The 19,862-nt window shown below is 44.8% G+C and overlaps 1 protein-coding gene across 2 annotated transcripts in view; it reads right to left on the bottom strand.

The window, feature by feature from the left end:
- LOC146822051 (fucolectin-like) overlaps nt 1-19,120 on the bottom strand; it is a 61,651-nt gene extending 42,531 nt beyond the window's left edge. The window contains exons 1-3 of one of the 2 annotated variants that reach the window (XM_085613167.1): nt 18,978-19,120; nt 15,927-15,994; nt 6,425-6,728 (exon numbers count right to left, since the gene is read on the bottom strand). In XM_085613167.1, coding sequence (XP_085469293.1) covers nt 6,425-6,728; nt 15,927-15,993 — 371 coding nt within the window. In that variant the 5' untranslated portion in view covers nt 15,994; nt 18,978-19,120. The remainder of the gene's footprint in view (nt 1-6,424; nt 6,729-15,926; nt 15,995-18,977) is intronic. The other variant, XM_085613168.1, reaches the window with a different exon arrangement.
- Nucleotides 19,121-19,862: the final 742 nt, after the last annotated feature.

Below are 19,862 nucleotides of genomic sequence, written 5' to 3'. Positions count from 1 at the left end.
GCTAGCCTTGAAGTTGTTATCTAATAAAGCCCATAATTCTTCTAACCTGATCATATGTGGGAGACAAACACAGAGTGGAAAGACCTGTAAAGGGGAAGAGTAGGAAAGAGAACAGAAAAGGTGAGGAGGGAAACAAAGGAGAGGAAAAGACATAGGAGAAGGGCACACTTTTGTGTAGCCAGAGTTTATATATTTATCACAAAATGCATTATTTTTTGCAAATAATCTTGATTTTGAAAAAATATCACCCTCATATCAGTAACAATAATCTTTCAATTCAATTCAAAGAAACTTTGTTTGGTCAATAGACCATTAAAGTGCATATGCATAATAACATTTCATTAAAACAGTAAAACAAATCCTTAAGAGCACAGGGTCGAACCCTCACAGCCAAGTTTATAAATATCATCGTTTGGAGCCTGTGCCCCTTACATTATACAACAATAAATACAAATCTAAAATGTTAATAAGAACAAATATGTGGCATAATATAAACCTTAGAAAAGGACTTAAAAAACCTCAGAAAATGGAGATAATTAAAATGAAACGGATCCAGTTTAAACATGGAAATATTAGCGTCTTTAACCTATACATTGGCATTAAAAAACATTTTGCGTAGACACTACATGGAAAGTAAAAAACACGACACCGCAAATACAATAGGCAATTTTATGGCAAGACCGGAGGCGAGTATTATGCTTTTCTTATCTTGCTTTAACTCCAACAGCAGCCAAGATAAGTAAAAAACACTACAGTTCCCAAGGGTCCAGAAAAACAACTGGCCAATGGGAACGCAATAAAAACGATATCACGTAACCAATCAGAATACAACAGCCCACATAACGTCACTACTGACTACGGAGCTCCCTCTTTTCTTGCTGCTCCGCAGAAAGATAAGTAGTTTATCTTTGTTGCTCTGGTGTTCTTACAATAATTGCTTGTTTTTTTATGGTTTATTTAATATTGGCTTTCTATTTATTCATTGTACGCGCATGCAGAGCTTTCTGCTTTCTTTTTCATGCCTTCGCAGCTGCAACTTTCACTCCCCCCCCTGCACGCGGGCTCTTTGGTAATTACCGCTGCGCAGTGCCTCCCGCTGCTCTCCTGTCGAGCGCGTTTCCTCTCAGCGTGGTCCCCGCTGCATGCGCTTTGGTTCCCGACCACTGCTGTCCTTTGGAGCGTGCGGCCTTCGTGTGGTACCCGCCGTGCAGGCGCTTGTCGCGTCTCCCGCTGAGGTTCTTCCCGCTGTGCTCGTTTCGAGCGCGTCGTTTGCCTCACACTCTGCGGCTGCCTTTGAAGTGCCCAATAGTTTGCTCGGCTCCTCCGGAGCCCTCCTTCCTCTTGTTAGTCACGCCCTGCGGGGGGGTGTCCTTGTGGTGGTTCAACCTCCTGCTTTTTGTTTGACCCTTTCCTCCCTTGTGTTTTCACTAGTAATGGTGAAACATGGAATTAGATAGCTCGCCCGGCTCAGACCAGCTACATGGGGAAGGCGAGTCCTTCAAGAATGGCCTAAATACATTTATCAACTCGTCTGTGGAGTCTGCAGTGGAAACGTCCATGAGGCGTCTTTCTAAAGGCATGGAGAATTCCATGTTAATCTTATTGTCCAAAGCATTCGCCCATTCTGCGGGGGATAGCAGAAAGAAAAAGGTGCGCCTGTTGCCACTACTTCGTCACGCCTGATCAGCGAGGTTTCCTCGCATGTGATTGAGGACTTAGTGCCTCCCGGGCCTCCTGCTAAGGAGAGGTTATTGAGTTCTGAGGGCAAGCCCAAATCTAAATTGAAGCATTCAGAGGTTCCCAAGAAGCTGGTTATTTCCATTTTGGACACTGATGACGATATGGATGGTGCAGGACTTATTTGATGTTTCTGACCCTCCCTCCCCTCCTGCTAAGAAATCCAAAATAGATTCTTTCAGTTTTGAACCTGTTTTAGATTCCGAAGGGGTTCCCATGTTTGACCCAGCTTCCATTCGTCACCCGAATTCCACTGAGTGGTTTCCTGTTTCACATGTGGGTGATTATATCTCCGCCAGGCTGCGTCTTCTTTTGGACGCTACTATTAGGGCCAGGTTGAAATCTGAATGTCCAAAACCTTTTTTGGCCGAGAAGATCGCTATTGTCCCGGTTATTGATCAACCCTTACTCACCTTCTTTTCCAAATTCAGCAAAGACCCGCGCAAAGGTGTAGACAAGGCCTGGTCTACCTGCCAGGATAAATTACTTGATGTGGTGGGTCCTTTGGCTCGCATATTTGATTTGGCCGAATCTGCCCGCCTTGACGGTTCAGAGTTGTCTGCAGACGTCATCTCTCTTTGGGTACAACGAGCCTTTTGTCTCTTGGGTAATGCGAATGCTGCGATCACCCACGAACGGGCGTAAAGGTCTGCTATTAAATTTAATCCCAAATTGGCCAATTTAGCTTCTCAGGACCCTGGCATTAAAGCAAATGGTCTCCTTTTTGGTGATTCCTTGATAAAGGACCTCAGTAGGTTCGTTTCTACGTTTGCCTCTTCAGACAAAGCTCAACAATCGATTAAGAAAGTGTTTTCACCTCGGGATTTTGGACGGGCCGGCAGAGGAAGGGGTCGCTCTTCCGGCTGTTCATATCCCAACCAAGGCTCCAGAGGTTCCTTCCACTCCAATACGCAAGACTATACACCCCAATTCTATCCAGAGAGAGGCCGTGGTTTCAGAGGCCAAAGCCAAAGGAATTTCAGACACAGCAACCAACAAGGTAGGTTATGTTCCACCCCCTCCTGTAGGTCGTTTAAAGTTTTTTCTCCAGAAGTGGCAGTCTCTCACCGCAGATCCTTGGGTCCTAGATACAGTCCAAGGCTATATTATAGAGCTTTTCTCGCTGCCTTCCCAGATTGTGTTCCCTCCTCCTCTGGTGTTTTCGGAAGAAATGTCTCATCTCTTTTCATTAGAGGTCCAAAGCCTTCTTCAAAAACAGGCAATTCTTGTCTCTCCCTTCGATCATACAGGTTTTCTCAGCTCTCTCTTGCTGGTGCAGAAAAAGAACAAAAAGATGCATCCAGTGATAAACTTGAAGCGGTTCAACCAATTCGTGGTTTACCGCCATTTACAAATGGAGACTATAATTCACTTAAGAGACACTCTTCGTCCAAACGATTGGATGGTCAGATTGGACTTGCAGGACGCCTATCTCACCATCCCAATTTACCCTTCTCACACCAAGTTTCTCCAATACCAGTGGCTAGGTGTGACCTATCGTTTCAGCTCTCTTCCTTTCGGTCTGTCGTCAGCACCATGGTGCTTCACAAAAGTCATGAAACCTGTGGTGTCTTTCCTTCAGTCCTTGGGAATCAGACTCTTAATTTATCTGGACGACATCTTGATCATGAACTCAGACAAACAGCTCCTTCTGTCCGATCTACATACTACTCAATCTCTTCTCCTCGATCTGGGTTTTCTCATCAATCACGAGAAGTCCATGCTCCTTCCCTCCCAACGGATAGAGTTCTTGGGTTTCCTCGTAGACGCTTCCACTGCTTCTCTCATGCTTCCACAGTCCAAGGTCTCGTCCATCAAGTCCAAAATTTCTCAAGTTCTTCGGACCTCCTTCATTTCCCTCTGATCTATAATGAGAATCATAGGTCTGCTTTCCGCTTCCATTCAAGCCATCTTTCCGGGCCCCCTTCATTATCGGGCCCTCCAACGTCTAAAAATCAGACATCTTCGCCAAGGGTTGGCCTACGCCGATCTTATTCCTTTAGATCAGGAATCTCACGTAGAAATGCAGTGGTGGATCGACCATTTAGATGCTTGGAACGGGCGAACTATCTTCGCTTCAGCCCCAGATCTTGTATTAGAATCAGATGCAAGCTTGTCGGGATGGGGAGCCCGCTGTGGTCCAATATCGACTGGCGGTACATGGTCTCGAGAGGAGTCGAAATTGCACATCAATTGTTTAGAGATGCTTGCAGGTTCCTTTGCGATTCAAAGTCTCACAAAGAACAGGGTTCAATGTTCCATTCTCCTCCGCATGGACAATGTTTCTGCGGTCCGCTACATCAACCATCTCGGTGGCACAAAATCCAAACCCCTAGCAGAGCTTGCGAAGAGCCTTTGGGAGTACTGCTTGTCACACCAACTTTCTCTGATGGCGGAGTATCTCCCAGGAGATCTCAATGCAGTCGCAGATTGGCATTCTCGCTACCTGAGGGACTCCAGCGATTGGAGGCTTCTTCTATCCGTTTTCCGATCTCTCTCTCAAAAATGGGGCCCTTTTTATATCGATCTGTTTGCTTCTCGCCTCAACACCCAGTTGCCTCGATTCTTCAGCTGGCGTCCAGACCCCTCGGCTCTAGCTACGGACGCTTTTCTTCAGAACTGGTGTCTTCATCTCAATTATGCCTTTCCTCCTTTCCTCATGATCAACAGGGTTCTGTCTCAAGTTCGTCGTCAATTGACAACCTTGGTCATTGTGGTTCCTTTCTGGCAATCCCAGATTTGGTTTCCTTCCCTGATGGAAATGGCAACGGATTTCCCAGTTCTTCTCCCTGTTCGCAACGATCTGCTTCTTGGGCCTTCCTCACAATCTTATCCTGGACAATTCTTTGGTTCTGTCAGCCTGGAAAGTTTCCGGCCTGTCCCTCCTGACGTCCTCATTTCACAAGAAGCTTCCCTCTTTATCAGCAAAGCCTGGGCCCCTGGGACCTCCAAAGCTTATAAGTCTGCATGGTCTTCATGGGTAAGCTGGTGTCTGGAAAGACTGATCGATCCCTTTTCAGCCCCTCTAAATTCTGTAGTCAATTTCTTGGCTTCCGAAGCCAGTGCAGGTAAGTCTTACAGGACAGTCAATTTGTACAGATCTGCCATTTCCCTTAACCATTCCCCGATTGACGGCAAGCCAGTAGGCGTTCATCCTTTAATCTGCCGCCTTCTGAGAGGAGTTCAATTTTCCAAACCTCCGTTGGCTACGTATTCAAGTTTATGGGATGTCAATGTTGTGCTCAAACTGTTTTCTGATTGGCCAGATAATTCTGCTCTGTCTCTTAAAATGTTGTCTGCTAAGCTTACCATGCTATTGTGTCTGGTATCTATTAAATGTGTTTCAGACGTTAAAGCTTTGGATTTTTCCTCTCGCTAATTTTCTCCTACAGGTGTTTTGTTTCAAATTAATAGACGGACTAAGACAAATTTGAATTCTGTTTTTTACCCCTATTTTCCTTCACATCCTAAATTATGTGTAGGCCAATGTCTAAAAGTGTATGAACAAAGGACTTCTGATCTCAGAGCGCCCTCTCTTTCCCAGCTCCTCATTTCTTTTGCGTAAGCCCCACCTTCCTGTCTCTTCCGCTACCCTTGCCCGATGGGTTCGTTGGGTTATGTCCCTTGCGGGCATTGATGTTCCGTTTTCGGAGCGCATTCCACCAGGGGAGCCATGGCTTCTAAAGCCTTTTGGGCTGGCTCCCGCCTGGAGGACATTCTGAGATCAGCAGACTGGACTAATGACAATGTTTTTCGCATGTTTTACTGCAAACCTGTTGATACTGTGGCTTCTTTAGTAGTTGATATGCTTTAAACAAGCATAATAGGAGCCTCCGGTCTTGCCATAAAATGTAGATTTTCCTAGTAGTTATGACGGAAAGTCTTAATTTTATTAAAGACACAGAGGCGAGTATTATCCCACCTCTACACTTCTAATTTGTGTTCTCCCTCCCTTCAGCGACTCCGGCCTGGCCGCCTGCATCTTCATGATGGTCCTACTCGCCAACGGATGTGGTCTCCTCCTCGCCAACTCTCCTCACCTTCCAGTTTACAGTCTACTTCGGCTTATCCTGCAGTTCGACTTCCCTGGATGGTTTTGGCTCAAGAAGTTTGTTCCTGGACTTTAGCTTTTTCTATTGTTTTGGCGATTGTTCCGCTGTTTTCTGACTTTATCTGAGCTGCTCGCCAGCAAAAAGAGGAAGCTCCGTAGTCAGTAGTGACGTTATCTAGGCTGTTGTATTCTGATTGGTTACGTGATATCATTTTTATTGCGTTCCCATTGGCCAGTTGTTTTTCTGGACCCTTGGGAACTGTAGTTTTTTTTACTTATCTTGGCTGCTGTTGGAATTAAAGCAAGATAAGAAAAGCATAATACTCGCCTCCGTGTCTTTAAAAAAAGTTAAGACTTTCCATCATAACTACTAGGAAAATCTACATTGTGTGTTGTATTTCAGCAGTCTGAATTCCACTGCGCCATGCTGTGTGCTTAGGTTTCTGCATAGCTGAAGCGGCCAGCGATGCCTAGCCTTCCTGTAACCAGGGCAGGGTACGTGGTATTCTGTCTTCTCTGCAATACTGCAAAACTGGCAACCTAAAGAATCTTTCTAAACTGGGATGCTGCACTGCACTCCTAAATTCTGTCTGACAACAGTTTTGTAGAAAGGTTTAACTGAAGCCTAGACTTTACCTGGGATTGTTATTCCCATTATCTGCCAGGGAGTTGCCGATGAGGAGTTCGGCGCCATTCATCCTTTCTGGAGCAGTAAGTGTATTAGTGATGGTCACATACTGAATCTTATGCGGCTTCAACAAATCCACCCTCCACCATGGAGACATTTCGCGATCTGTATGGGCGCAGGATCCCTGATAGTAGTTTGGATTCTGGTTCCCATCGATGGCATTAATAGCGTGTCCAAGGTAACCAACAGATGCACTTTGTCCAGCAAGCAGGGTTGACATGGCTGCACGACCACGAAGAGCTACATTTTCTACTGAAAAAGAGAAAATAACAGATGAGAGCATGATCAACAGTACATCATCAGTAGAATGTACAATGTATTATAAAAGCATCCTTGTTTCTTGTCTGAATGAGTAATGCATTTCAGCTGACCCCATATCGGGTTTTGATTGGCCACATGTAAGTACAGCTTCCTTATAGTCACAGTAAGTATATGGTAATTGTGAAAAATTGGGTTGATGGTTGAGTTAACCCTGCTCATGCATCAGCCACTATTCCTGTCGGTGTGAACCAAAAAAGTCACTAAATTAACTCTGCTTAACCCTCTGGTAACCAGGCACAAAACCAGTCAGACCTAACTTAGAGGCAATGTGTAAAGTATTTATGCAGCACACAAACCGTAACAAAGTTAAAACACAACACAAGAAAAATGACACACCAATTTAGTAAAATAGAGCAACTTTTAATAAATTATTCCAAACCAAAACAACATAAATCCAATCAGTAGAACCAAAGTTATGAATTTTTAAGGTTTAGGGTCAAAACTAGCACCTTGAAGATCAAAGCGCCAACTGCGGACATTTAGTCGCACGAGACCGGGTCAAAATTGAAAAATATGGCTGTCTGCGATGGAGCGAAGGTTAAGGAAAGCAGTGGCTTGGGCCCAGTCAGCGCTTACCTTCGAACTTAGAAGAAATTTCAGCAACAATTGGCTGAAAAGGTAAAGTTTCAGTGGGGCATGGCTGCAGGCGATGTCCAAGGAGGAAGCATCATTATCTGGGAGCTGCTGGATAAAGTTGTGGTGAAGATTTCCATGTTCGGATTTAGGGCCTGATTTAGATCTTGACGGGACTACCATGATCCCTCTGTGGCAGCGGTTACAAGTACTCCGTCGAGCTGACGGATTCCCGCCCGCCATTCTTAGATTTCGACTGGCTGATCAGCCATCTGCCTTAACGGACTGTTCTCCGTCGCTTAAGTGGCTCACCTCCTCAGACGTAGCGGGCTGCTCTGCCGGCTCACAGTACTCCGTCGCCATCAGGGTGGTGGGTTTGTGCTGAGTCTATTTAGATTTCACATATCCGCTGGCTGGGTCTTTTGCAAGGCATATTCAATATAGTACTTTTCTTGGGCCTTTAGAATGAATGGTAGCATCACACACCTGATATGTTTGTGCTGATTGTTGCCACCTGCATACCTCCAAGCATCACCTGGAGGCCCAGACGACTGGTGGTGGTTATCCCAGCCCCCCTATACCACTACATTCCTGGGAGGAGAAGGTCTTGCAGGTTCCACATCCTGAAGGGCTGATAGGAATCCCTGGTGGATTGGAGACTGGTAAGTCATACTTTTTAATGTGTCACTAAGCATACATGTAGTGTGTGCATTTAAATTAGCTGTTGCTAATGCATTTTGCCCTTTTTAGGTCTCGCCTGAGCTATCGCGTAAGCGATGCTCTGCGAGACTTATTGTTATTGAGTGGGCTCCAAAAAGTGCTGCCAGGCCAGCCTAGCGATACAGTGCATGTGCGCGGGCGCGCGCGCTTGACGCGTTTACTTTCACTTTGGCGGCCGCACGGCCGCTTTGAAGTTTGATCGCGATCGGGATCACTTTCGCGGACGCACGGCCACGTGTTTCAGTTAGCGCCCCTGTCACTGTGTCCTGCACTCTCTCCTACCACTTTTCCACATGCTTTGCCCCTGTCACTGTGTCCTGCACTCTCTCCTACCACTTTTCCACATGCTTTTCACTCCCCATGGCTGTTACTCTGCTTTGCTTTCAGGGCCGTTTAAGCCGCTCGTGTACCGCACACATATGCATGCCATCCTCTTAAGCTCAATAAAATGAGCACTACTACGCAAGGCAATAATAACGTTTATCGTTTAAGCCGCTCATGTACCGCACACATATGCATGCCATCCTCTTAAGCTCAATAAAATGAGCACTACTACGCAAGGCAATAATAACGTTTATTTTGGGGGCCAGTATTATACAGCGCAAACTCGACCCAAAGGTATTACACAAGGACACTTTTTTTTCCTAAAATTTGTTAGGCAGGAAGGAGATTACGTGATTTGCCTAGATTCACAGTATGGACGCAGACACTCGAATCTGGTTCTCCAGTTCAAAAGTCGCAAGCTCTGGCCATAACACATACATACACCACATCCCCTCTTCCGTCAATTGTTTGCATCGCCAATAAACCAAAATACTTTTATCACAATCATCATGTAGGCACAAGTGGTTTACTTTTAAACTGGTAAATATTGTGTTTGCTGAGAAGCATGCGGTGAATAACAGCATTCACACTAAAGCGTCCTGGAAAAGAATGTTTAGATTAAGCGATGCGTGCACTACTCTGTGCCCATTTATTCACAGCTAGCGATTACAAACGTATTCTATTTAGAAAGAACGGTTCGCCCACACACCACGGAACAGCTGTAAAGTCTGCCCTCAAGTTAGTTTCCTTTGTCAGCTGCTGGGCTCCTCCTTAGCTTTCAGAATCTTCCCGTGTTTTCCTAGACCTAGAGGCCGCATTTCCATTAAAAGCAAAAAACGAAAAATAACTGGCCTTCGTCTGTCGTCATGTGACTTCCATTGCCCAATGGTAGACTCGCCGGCTGTCACTCACCCGCCTCTTGGTTTACGAGGCAACCCCAAGCTAACAACTCCAGCATGGCGACCAAGAGCAGGAGCAGTATTCAGGTACTGGCCAGCACATGTGGAACTCTAATAGAAGTTCTGCTTTGTTGAAAATTCGCCGTATCATTTGTGTTCGAGTAACAGCTCATTTTTACCAGCCGTTAGTGAGGAAGGATATTGCAACCGCTTTGCTTTCTGTCTGACATTTCCTGTTGTAGCTTGCCGGAAAGTCGCCAGTTCAGTGTCGTTTCGTTCCACATCTCGTACCATTTAAAAAAAATAATTTTTGCATCTTTTATATAGCGCGAACTCGACCCGAAGGTATTTACATTACATATTCAGGCACAGGGAGATTAAGTGATTTGCCCACAATCACAGGATGTGGACGCGACCCCGAAGCTCGAACCCTGGTTTCCTGTCCCAGGAACAGAGCCAGATGGGATGTTCGATGTTTACTAACATTCTGTTATAGAGCAAGTGGGATGTTCATTATGCTTATGCGGACTGTCATTTCTTAAGCCAGCGATTAACAAAACAAGCATTTGCAATGCAATAGGTCTCGCATTATAAAAGAGTGAGCAGCTGGCATTGCTAATAATAATGCAACACTAGCTATTGGCTTTGTAAATGATAAATAAATGCCATTATGTGTTTGTTTTATAAAATAGCTTAAAAAAGACATTGTCATGAACAATGCCAATAGCTTAAACTTTTGCAAATGCGAGACCTATTGCATTGCAAATGCTTGTTTTACATATACTATAGCAGCCTCATCGCTCATCTCAGCCTCCCACCCAGCCCAACTATCTACCCCAACTCATGTCCCTTCCTCAACCCAGTTCCTAACTCCCATCTCAATTCCAGGCACACTCACTTCTTTGCAGGCACCCACTCCAACAGACACAAGCAGCACAATAACACACACACACATAAACACAATCACACAAAGAAACACCCTCAACCAACATACACACACTATTGAAATTACACCCACAAGCACCACACCCACGACTATCACAACCACACCAACCACACACTCATCAAAACCAACACACTTACATAAAAGCACACCTACACACATGACAACACCAAGCAAAAGCAAACACATACACTCAGCATATGATCGATCACCAGCCATAAAAAACACATCCAAACCTACACAACATACACCAGACCCACATGCAACTTCCAAACATACAGACACAAGCACATCACCTGCTGCAGCTCCCTGTACCTCCAAAAGCCACTCCTCTACCATCCCTCCTACCCCGCCTCCTTTTTTCATTCATGTCATTTTTGCCTTTATAAGAAAATACATGTGAGAATTCTCTATTATTTGTATATAGTTTTAATATTACAAATGAAATTTTAGTTAACCCCTTCGCTGCCAGGCCTTTTCCCCCTCCTGTGCCACGCCCTTTTTTGGCTATTTGGGGTAGTGCGCGCTGAGGCCCCTGTAACTTTTTGACCACATAAGGTATCCACGCCAAATTTGTGTCCTTTTCTTCCAACATCATGGGGCTTCTGAAGGTACTCAGGGTTTGTGGATTTCCCTGGAGGGGTCACAGAAATGAGCCAAAATACAGCAAAATGTAGTTTTTGGGGGGGAAAATGGGAAAAACGGGCTGCAAATGAAAGCTTCTGGGTTTTTCCCTGCAAGTGTTATCAAAAAAGGGTTTGTGGGGCTGAAATCACCATTGTCTCAGCTTTTAGGGGATACCAGACTTTTGTCAGAAACCCAACATTTTTTACACAGTTTTGGCATTTTTCTGGGACATAGCCTATTTTCGCTATTTTTTGTGCTTTCGATCTCCTTCCAGTTATTGGTAGAAATGGGTACAAAAGCAATAATGGATCCCAAAAAGCTATACATTTTAGAGAAGTAGACAAAATTCTGAATTCGGCAAGGGGTCATTTGTGTAGATCCATCAAGGTTTTTTTTATAGAAACTAACAGTTAAATATAGGATAAATTGAAAATTTGTTGAATAAAAAAGCCTTTTGTGTCAACGTTTTCACCTGTAACTTCTTCTAATTATGACAGCTCTTTGAAAGCAATATACCGATACATCCGCTGGACATTACTGGTTGTGGGGATATATAGGACTTGTAGGTTCACCAAGAACCCGACGAACCCAGAGCCAAAAACTGAGCAGCAACTTGCAATGGTTTTTTATTATGTACCGGGTATATAGTAATTATTCTGTAAAAATGTGTACATGGAAAAATCGGTATGAAAGACACCTATGTATTTCTGAAATGGGAACAAAATATAGAGTTTAGAAACAGTAGATATTTGCACATTTCCGAAATTGGGAATACTCATACTAGCATGAGAATTATCAGTCATTTTTTAGAATGACTTCTTTTTTACACAATGTCTTTCATTTGGAAGGCAGAAATGCATTGCAAGTCAATAGGTAATAACAGTTCCTTTACAAATCTGAATTACCCTAAGTCTCCCGATAAAAACAGTACCTCACTTGTAGGGGTAGGCATAGTGCCCACGACAGGAAATGGCTCAAAACCCAACGTGAACACACCACATTTTCAGAATGCAAAATTACCCTTTTTTAGCAAAGTGCCTAGCTGTAGTTTTTTAACCCTAGCTCTGCCGGCACCGAGCGTGGTCTGTCGGGGTGGGGGGACTCCCGAGGGCACAGGGCCACCAAGTGTTGTCCCATGCAGAGGTCGAGGGTTCCAGGATGAGGACCTCTGTTTTCTCTGTATTGAGCTTCAGGCAGCTGTCCTTCATCCAGGTCACGACGTCCCTCATTCCTTCCTGGAAGCTGAGCCTGGTGTCTTCAGGATCTTTTGTGAGGGAGAGGATGAGCTGGGTGTCATCGGCGTAGGATACTGTGTTGAGCCCATGCTGTCTGATGATGGCGGCGAGGGGAGCCATGTAGATGTTGAAGAGCGTGGGGCTGAGCGATGATCTCTGTGGTACTCCGCAGTTGATCTCAGTGGGTTCGGAGATGAAAGGGGGAAGTCTATATCTACAGTATCTTAAAGCAGCATAGAGTGAAGTACAGTGTTGCACAGTGGTATACAGTGTTGTACAGTGAGTGTAGAGGCTGGAGTAAAGTGTCAGAGAGTGGCACACAATGTAGTAGAGTGTTGTAGAGCAGAGCTGTATAGAGTACAGTAGTGTATCAAACAGTGGAGCTGCGTAGAGTGGATTATTGTACAGTAGCGTAAAGTGACATAAAATCTCATACAGTGGAGTAGAGTCAGGTGGAGTGGTGTAAAATAGTGTGGAGTAAAGTATAATAGAGTGTATTGATATGTCGCAGAGTAGAGTGGCATGAGGAGGATATTGTACTGCAGAGTGGAGTGTGTTGTAGAGTATAGGACAGTGTTGTATAGTGGAATAGAGTTATGTACAATGGACAACGGGCAAAGTGTGGAGTATATAGTTGGACAGTGGAGTGTACAGGGATAGAGTGGAGTAGAGTGTCATACAGTGCCATAAACTGTTGTAGACTGTTATGGAGTAGAGTTATATAGAGTTCAGGAGAGTGTCGCACAGTGAAGCGGAGTAGAGTGGAGTGGTGTACACTAGAGTGCCGTAGAGTGGATTACCGTACAGTAGAGTAGCACACAGGAGAAAAGCATACAGTGGAATTCCCCACTGTGGAATAACATACAGTGGAGTGTAGAAAAGTGGAATGGCATAGAGTGGAATAGCATAGAATGGAGTGGTGTACAGTGGTACGGCATAGTGTGGAATAGAGTATAGTAGATTAGCATAGAGTTGAGTGGCGTACATTGAAGTGGGGTAGCATGGAGTCGAGTGGCATCTCATTCTATATAGAGGAGTGATGTGTCATACAGAGTTGTAAACTGTCGTAAAGTGGAGTAAAGTGTTGTAATATATTTTACAGGCATATAGTTCAAATTTGGACAGTGGAATATACAGGGATAGAGAGGAGCAAAATCTAGTAGAGTGGCATAAAGTGTAGTAGAGTTTTGCAGAGTGGAGTTATATAGAGTGGAGGAGAGTACACTGGAGTGGTGTAGAGTGGAGTAGCGTACAGTGGAGTGGCATACAGTGGAATAGAGTTTACTGTAGAGTTGTAGAGTGCAGTGGCATACAATGAACTAGCGTAGAATGGAGTAGCAGAGAGTGTAATAGATTATAGTGTAGTAGCATACAATGGAATGGCGTACAGTGGAGTGGTGTAGACTGGAGTGGCGTACAGTGGACTGGGGTAGAGTGTAATAGCATACAGTAGAATGACGTCCGAAGATTGAAGTTGTATATAGTGTAATAGCGTAGAGTGGAGTAGAGTGGGGTGGTGTAGAGTGGAATAGCATATAGTGTAGTAGCGTACAATAGAGTGGAGTTCACTGGAGTGATGTACAGTGGAGTGGGGTAGAGTAGAATTGCATAGAGTGGAGTGGCTTACTGTGGAGTGGCGTCCATTGGACTATCGTGGAATTGAGTGGCATAGAGTAGAGTGGTATAGACTGGAGCGGCGTATAGTGGAGTAGTGTATTGTGGAGTAGCATACAGTGGAATAGTATAGAGTGGAGTGGCTTACAGTGGAGAATGTAGAGTGGAATAGCTTATAGTGGAGTAGCATACAGTGTAGGAACGTACAGTGGAGTGGTGTAGACTGAAGTGGTGTACACTGTAGTGGAGTAGAGTGTAATAGCAGGCAGTGCAATTGCGTACAGTGGAGTGGCGCCCAATGGAATAGCATAGAATGGAGTGGCATACACTTAAGGGGTGTTGAGTGGAGTAGCGTACAGTGTAGTGGCATATTGTGAAACAGCATACACTGGAGTGTTCTAGATTGGATTGTCATACAGTAGAATAGCGAACAGACGAGTGACGTACAGTGGAGTGGCATAGAGTGGAATAACGTATTCTAGAGTACAGTGGAGTGGTGTAGGCTGTAGTGTCATACAGTGGAGTGGGGTAGAGTGTAGTTGCAGACAGTAGGGTGGTGTCCAATGGAATAGCATAGTTTAGCCTGGCATGGAGTGGAGTGGAGTGGCATAAACTGGAATGCTGTACAGTGGGGTAGCATACATTGTAGTGGCATACAGTAGAATGACATACAGTGGAATATTGTACAGTGGAGTAGCATATGGCGGAATAGTATAGAGTGGACTGGCATACAGTGGAATGGCGTACACTGAAGTGGCATGGCATAGAGTGGAGTGTTGTACAGTTGAGTAACGCAGAGTGTAATAGCGTGTAGTGAATTAGGGTACATTGGAGTGATGTAGACTGGAGTGGCGTACAGTGGAGTGGGGTAGAGTGTAATAGCATACAGTGGAATGGTGTACATTGGAGTGGCCTCTGATGGAATAGATTGGAATGAAGTGTCATAGAACGTAGTGCCATACACTGAAGTCGCACAAGGTGGAGCTGCATACAGTGGAGCGGCATAAAGTTGAATAGTGTAGAGTGGAGTGGTATACAGTGGAATAGCGTACAGTGGAGTGGCATAGAGTGGAATAGTATATAGTGGAGTGGCATCTAGTGGAGTGGCATATAGTGAAGTGGCGTAGACTGGAGTGGTGTAGAGTGGCAGTGCGTACAGTGTAATAGCATAGAGTGTAGTGGCATACAGTGGAGTTGTGTACATTGTAATAGCTTAGAGTGGAGTCTCGTACAGTGGAGAGGCATATTGCTGCACTTTTATATGGAATATTAATTTTTAACAAGTCTAGAAAATCAAATGTAGTATTATAGAAACGTGCACATATGTATTTTTGTTAAAGAAGTGTTGTGCATTGCTAGGTGAAAAGAGGTTTATTGCTGGCACGGGCACCTGTATCAAGAAGACAAATGACTGAAAAAAGGGGACAGAATGCTGATGGAAACACTGAAAATGTGATGAAAAACACCTTGTTCGGTGTGTAACATTGTCATAAAATGAAAACAGTTCTTCCTTCAGTGTGCAAAACAATGTCAATGTCACTCTAAATATTATTTATTTTTGGAATGTGATAGGGCAAGTAAAGAGCATTTAAAGGCACTATTTCAGAGAGATGGGTGTCTATATAGTTGTTTTATAAAAGATGTCACCTACTGCAGAATGAAACAGTTGCTACCAATTTAAATAAAAGTAAGCATCTGTTTTGTGGTGCAAATTTCAAACAAGTCCTCAATGCTAAGTCACGGCATGCTGTCGGTGTATGTTGATGACAACTCTGCAAAAAGCTATACAAAAAGTTACATGCATGCAATTAAATGTTTCACTTGGGGGGTGTGAAGGTGGTCCTTTTAGCTACGCCACGAAATCATGACATTTTAATTTAAAGGAGAACCACTAAATACACTCCATTACACTATTATATAAATAATGCAAATAAAAAAACACAATTGATGATGTTTCATGCGAAGTTATAAATTATACAATGGAACACATTGCATGATATTTCTCTTTCCATATATTCAACAACCACGACTAATAAATATAATAAACACATCATGTCAAGCTATATGTCCAATAGTATGTTGATGTATTAGTCAAGTCTTATTTTAGTGTTTAACATTCAGACAGCAATAAATCATCAGTTATGAAATGTACATGTTTATGAAAATGTACTTTGTCCTCTAAGAGTAATGTTACCTTTGTATGCTGCAGAACTGCCGCAGATCACAGCACAGACACAAACCAACGCAAGGAGCCGGTTCATTCTGGAAGAAGAAGTGAAGTCTGCTCAGCCGAATGAAAAACATTGAAGCCCTTGGAGAAACTCTACAATCTGCACTATGTGCACTAGCATAAAACATCTCTGAAGTATAATGAGGTACCGCAGCATCACAGCACAGAAGGCGCATCGTGACATTTAATATGGGACTCTGTAGCGGGGTATATGTACGCTTTAGACATTTTAAATAAGTCTCGATCTCAGATTAAGGAACATAAACTCATACTCCTACCACTGTCATCCCAATACAGTGCTGGTAGAAAACACCCCCCCCCCCCAGCAGCCATTTCCACATCCACCCGGATGGACTGAACCATACTCTGACCCAATGACCCAATTGCGAAAAACAACTATTAATCCCCATCTCTGACAACTAGGGGAGCGGATGCGGCCTCACGGCTAGAGAGGTCGCCCTCATCGCTGAGGAACCGCGAGTCTCAGCAGGTTCGCTCAACATCCTGTGATTCTGGGCAAATCAATTAATCTCTCCGTGCCCTACAAAAAATGAATGCGTCCTTCTGTAACACAATTGGTGCTCAATTAAAGCGCTCTGATACCTTCCGGTCAAGTTCCCGCTATATAGAACTCTGGAAAAATAAACTACTGTAGAAGTCATAACTATATTTCAAAATAAGTAAGCTGCGTGACCAGGGCTGAACTGGGATGCAGACCAGCCCTGGCCATTAAGTCTGACCGAGCTGGGGTTGGTGATAATGCTTTTGTTACAAGGGGCAGATTTTGCAGCACTGCAACAAAACCGGCCCACAGCAACAACAAGCATTTGCAATGCAATAGGTCTCGCATTTATGAGAGTTTGAGGTACGGCATTGTAAAGGACAATGCCTTTTATTTATATTTCGTTTTTAAAACAGATAAATAAAAGGCACAGTCATTTACAATGCCAATATCTTAAACTCTCGCAAATGCGAGACCTATTGCATTGCAAGTGCGGAGAGGCGTGTACTGCCTGCGCTATTTGAGAAAATAGTGCCAAGAGGCTGTAATTAAAGATAACCGAGCAACAACACACGTAACAGGGGGTGTCGCCATGGGAGGTTACAAAGTGAGGCAAGGCGGTACTAAGGAGGGACTACTAAGCCTTTTGACCAATGAACAGCCACAGTTTACCGTGGAGAAGGACACAAGCCAATGAAAAATATGGGCAGAGAGTAGGTGGAGCTTCAATTCCTTACCTCAATCCAGCATGCCTCGCAGAGCAGCGCATGTGCTGCCCAGGCTTGATCTAAAAACGGCCCGACCGGTACAAAACCAGCCCCCACCCTTCCGCCCCACCGGGAAAACACCCGGTTCCTACTACGGCCAGTCCGGCCCTGTTTGTGATCCATGTTATTTAGAGAGAAGTCAGTGCTGTAATAAAGACAACCTGAAAGATGAAAGTAGTTTTCCTATTAGCTCCAACCCTTTTCAACTTCTGTTTTATCGCATGTATGAGAATCGTATGATTGAAGCCTTCCTGGACACACTGAACATATCAAGACCTTCATACTTAACAAACATTACACCACGGTTACAGCTGTGTTGCAGCAGCAAAGTTATGGATAGAAAAGCTTGACTTAATCTTATCCGCTTGGAAATCCTGTTGTCAGTGACATACTAGACCCTGTGCCCCCCCCCATGGCGGTCCCCGCGTTTGCCACCCGCGATGGCTGCAGGTTAGAGCGGGGGAAGGCCACCGCCCCCGAAACTCATTCAGCCAGGAACATATCGCCCCCCCGTGACACCTTGCTTCGCCACTCCCTCTAGTTGCATTCCATTCCATCCTTACTTAGCTTAGCTGCGCTTGTGAAGACAGAAATCAGCCATGTGCAAACCAGTCTTGGTCCCACGAGGGCCGGCTTCAGGGCAGTGCGACCGCACTGGGGGCTGACCTGTGGAAGGGGCGCTGAACTCGGGGGGGGGGAGGGGGAACGCTGTGTTTAGCAATAACTTATTATTGTAGAAATTAGGGGCACTTTTGCCCTGTGGCAGTGAGAGAATCCAAGGAGGCGGCCATTGGGGTGAGGGGGCGCCAAAAATGATTGTTGCACCGGGCGCCGCCAGTGCTAAAGCCGGCCCTGGGTCCCACCCACAAAAGGAGCAGTTCACACCAAATCACAACAACTTGGCGATGCGGGCACAGTCCAGTGCTGCTCTTGTGATGCAGGTACACCCCCAAGCACCCATGGGCTGTGGTTTGTGCTTTTCACCCTCTACTGTGCGTTGCTGCCTTTTGGACAGGATTGCAGCATAAAATACCTTGTGCACAGGTACATGCATACAGGTGCACTCTGTGCAAACAAACAGGGCAGGTGTCTTATGCAGCATAATCGTACAATTGGCTAAAACGTCATTGGTTTGGCAGGAAATCCTGAAGCTGTAGAAATGGGTCATTTCAATACTTCATACTCCCCAGGGGTTAAACGAGGCCAAAGAGTACCTTACACAGCGCAATCTCCCTTGAGCATTAGTGGTCTAAGGCCTAGGTTTACAAGCAGTTCAAATCACCGGGCTTTGCAGTTTGAGACGCTCCCAATCATTGTTCAAAAAGTATTGAAGTGAGCGAGAGAAGGGTGATACTTGTACACCTACGGGTGCTGGTCCTAACATGCATATATACACCGCCACCATCAGACACACACATACATCGGTACTCACACATTTATGAGTTTACATTCACACTCAAAGACGTACACACACATTCGAAATGTAGTATCCACTCACATACAAAACTACAATTAACAGACCAACAGAGCCAAAAACCACCCTCACACACCCAGCCTTAGGTAAGCAGAGAGGCACCCAGCAGCCCCAAGGTGAGGCGGACATCTGATCCCCTGCCTCTCGTCACGTCCACTGTCCACCTACGGTCACTCCGGGTCATGGCTGACTATCCATGAAGACGGCCAGTGAGGCACGTGGTGCTATCAAAATAAAATGCATAAATAAATAAAGCATGTCCCAGATCTCACCTTGCTGAAGAGTCCAAGGGGGCTCCCAGGGCAGGTTCTTCAGCCTAGTGTCGCCCCTGCTGCTCTCTCGAGATGGCGAGGACCCCGAGGGCTCCTCGGCTCTGCTCGCTACTGTTCAGTGCCCACTTCTGCGGTGCTTCGAAGACCGGTGTTTGAACCCGGTGAGGGGGAGCCCCGAGGAAGGGGCGGAGCTGACACCGTCCTTCCTTCGATTCAGAGAAGTGTTCCCAGAGATAACCGTGGAACACAAACACTTCCATGCAAACGAGAAGGAAAGCCTCCTTCCCCTACAACTCGTTCTATACGCATTTCCTTTTTGATTGATCCTTACTGTAAAGGTCTCTGTTGTGCATTCTAATGTATCAATGTGACATGGTTCGTCATATTAGCTGAACCCAAAGACACACACACGCAGACACACCACAGTCACATGGACAAACTTTAAAACATGAATAAGCAGCTACACGCCAAACATATACACTACCACACTCCAACCGACACACACAACCATATACACGTATACATGCAACCACCCTTAAACATATATACACAAATAAGTATATGTAAGGCATGTGCACATATCTACACAACAGTCATAGATTAATACATGCATTTCAGGTTAAACTTATACCCACAGCTTTGCACCCACAGATAGGCACAGACGCAACGCACAACACTGAAGTATACACACACACTATCACTCTCAAGTATTACAAATACACATTCATGAACACACTCAGTCAGTTACATATGCAATTGATAACACAAATATATACACATCGCTCTCAAATAAAGAAATATACTCGCCACAATTATAGATATAGACATATGCTGCTGCACACATACATGTATACAACTATCTTAAAAATACTCACATAAATTATA

Source organism: Triturus cristatus, chromosome 6 (genome assembly GCF_964204655.1).
Source record: "Triturus cristatus chromosome 6, aTriCri1.1, whole genome shotgun sequence".
NCBI lineage: Eukaryota > Metazoa > Chordata > Amphibia > Caudata > Salamandridae > Triturus > Triturus cristatus.
This window is presented reverse-complemented; position numbering and strand designations above follow the sequence as displayed.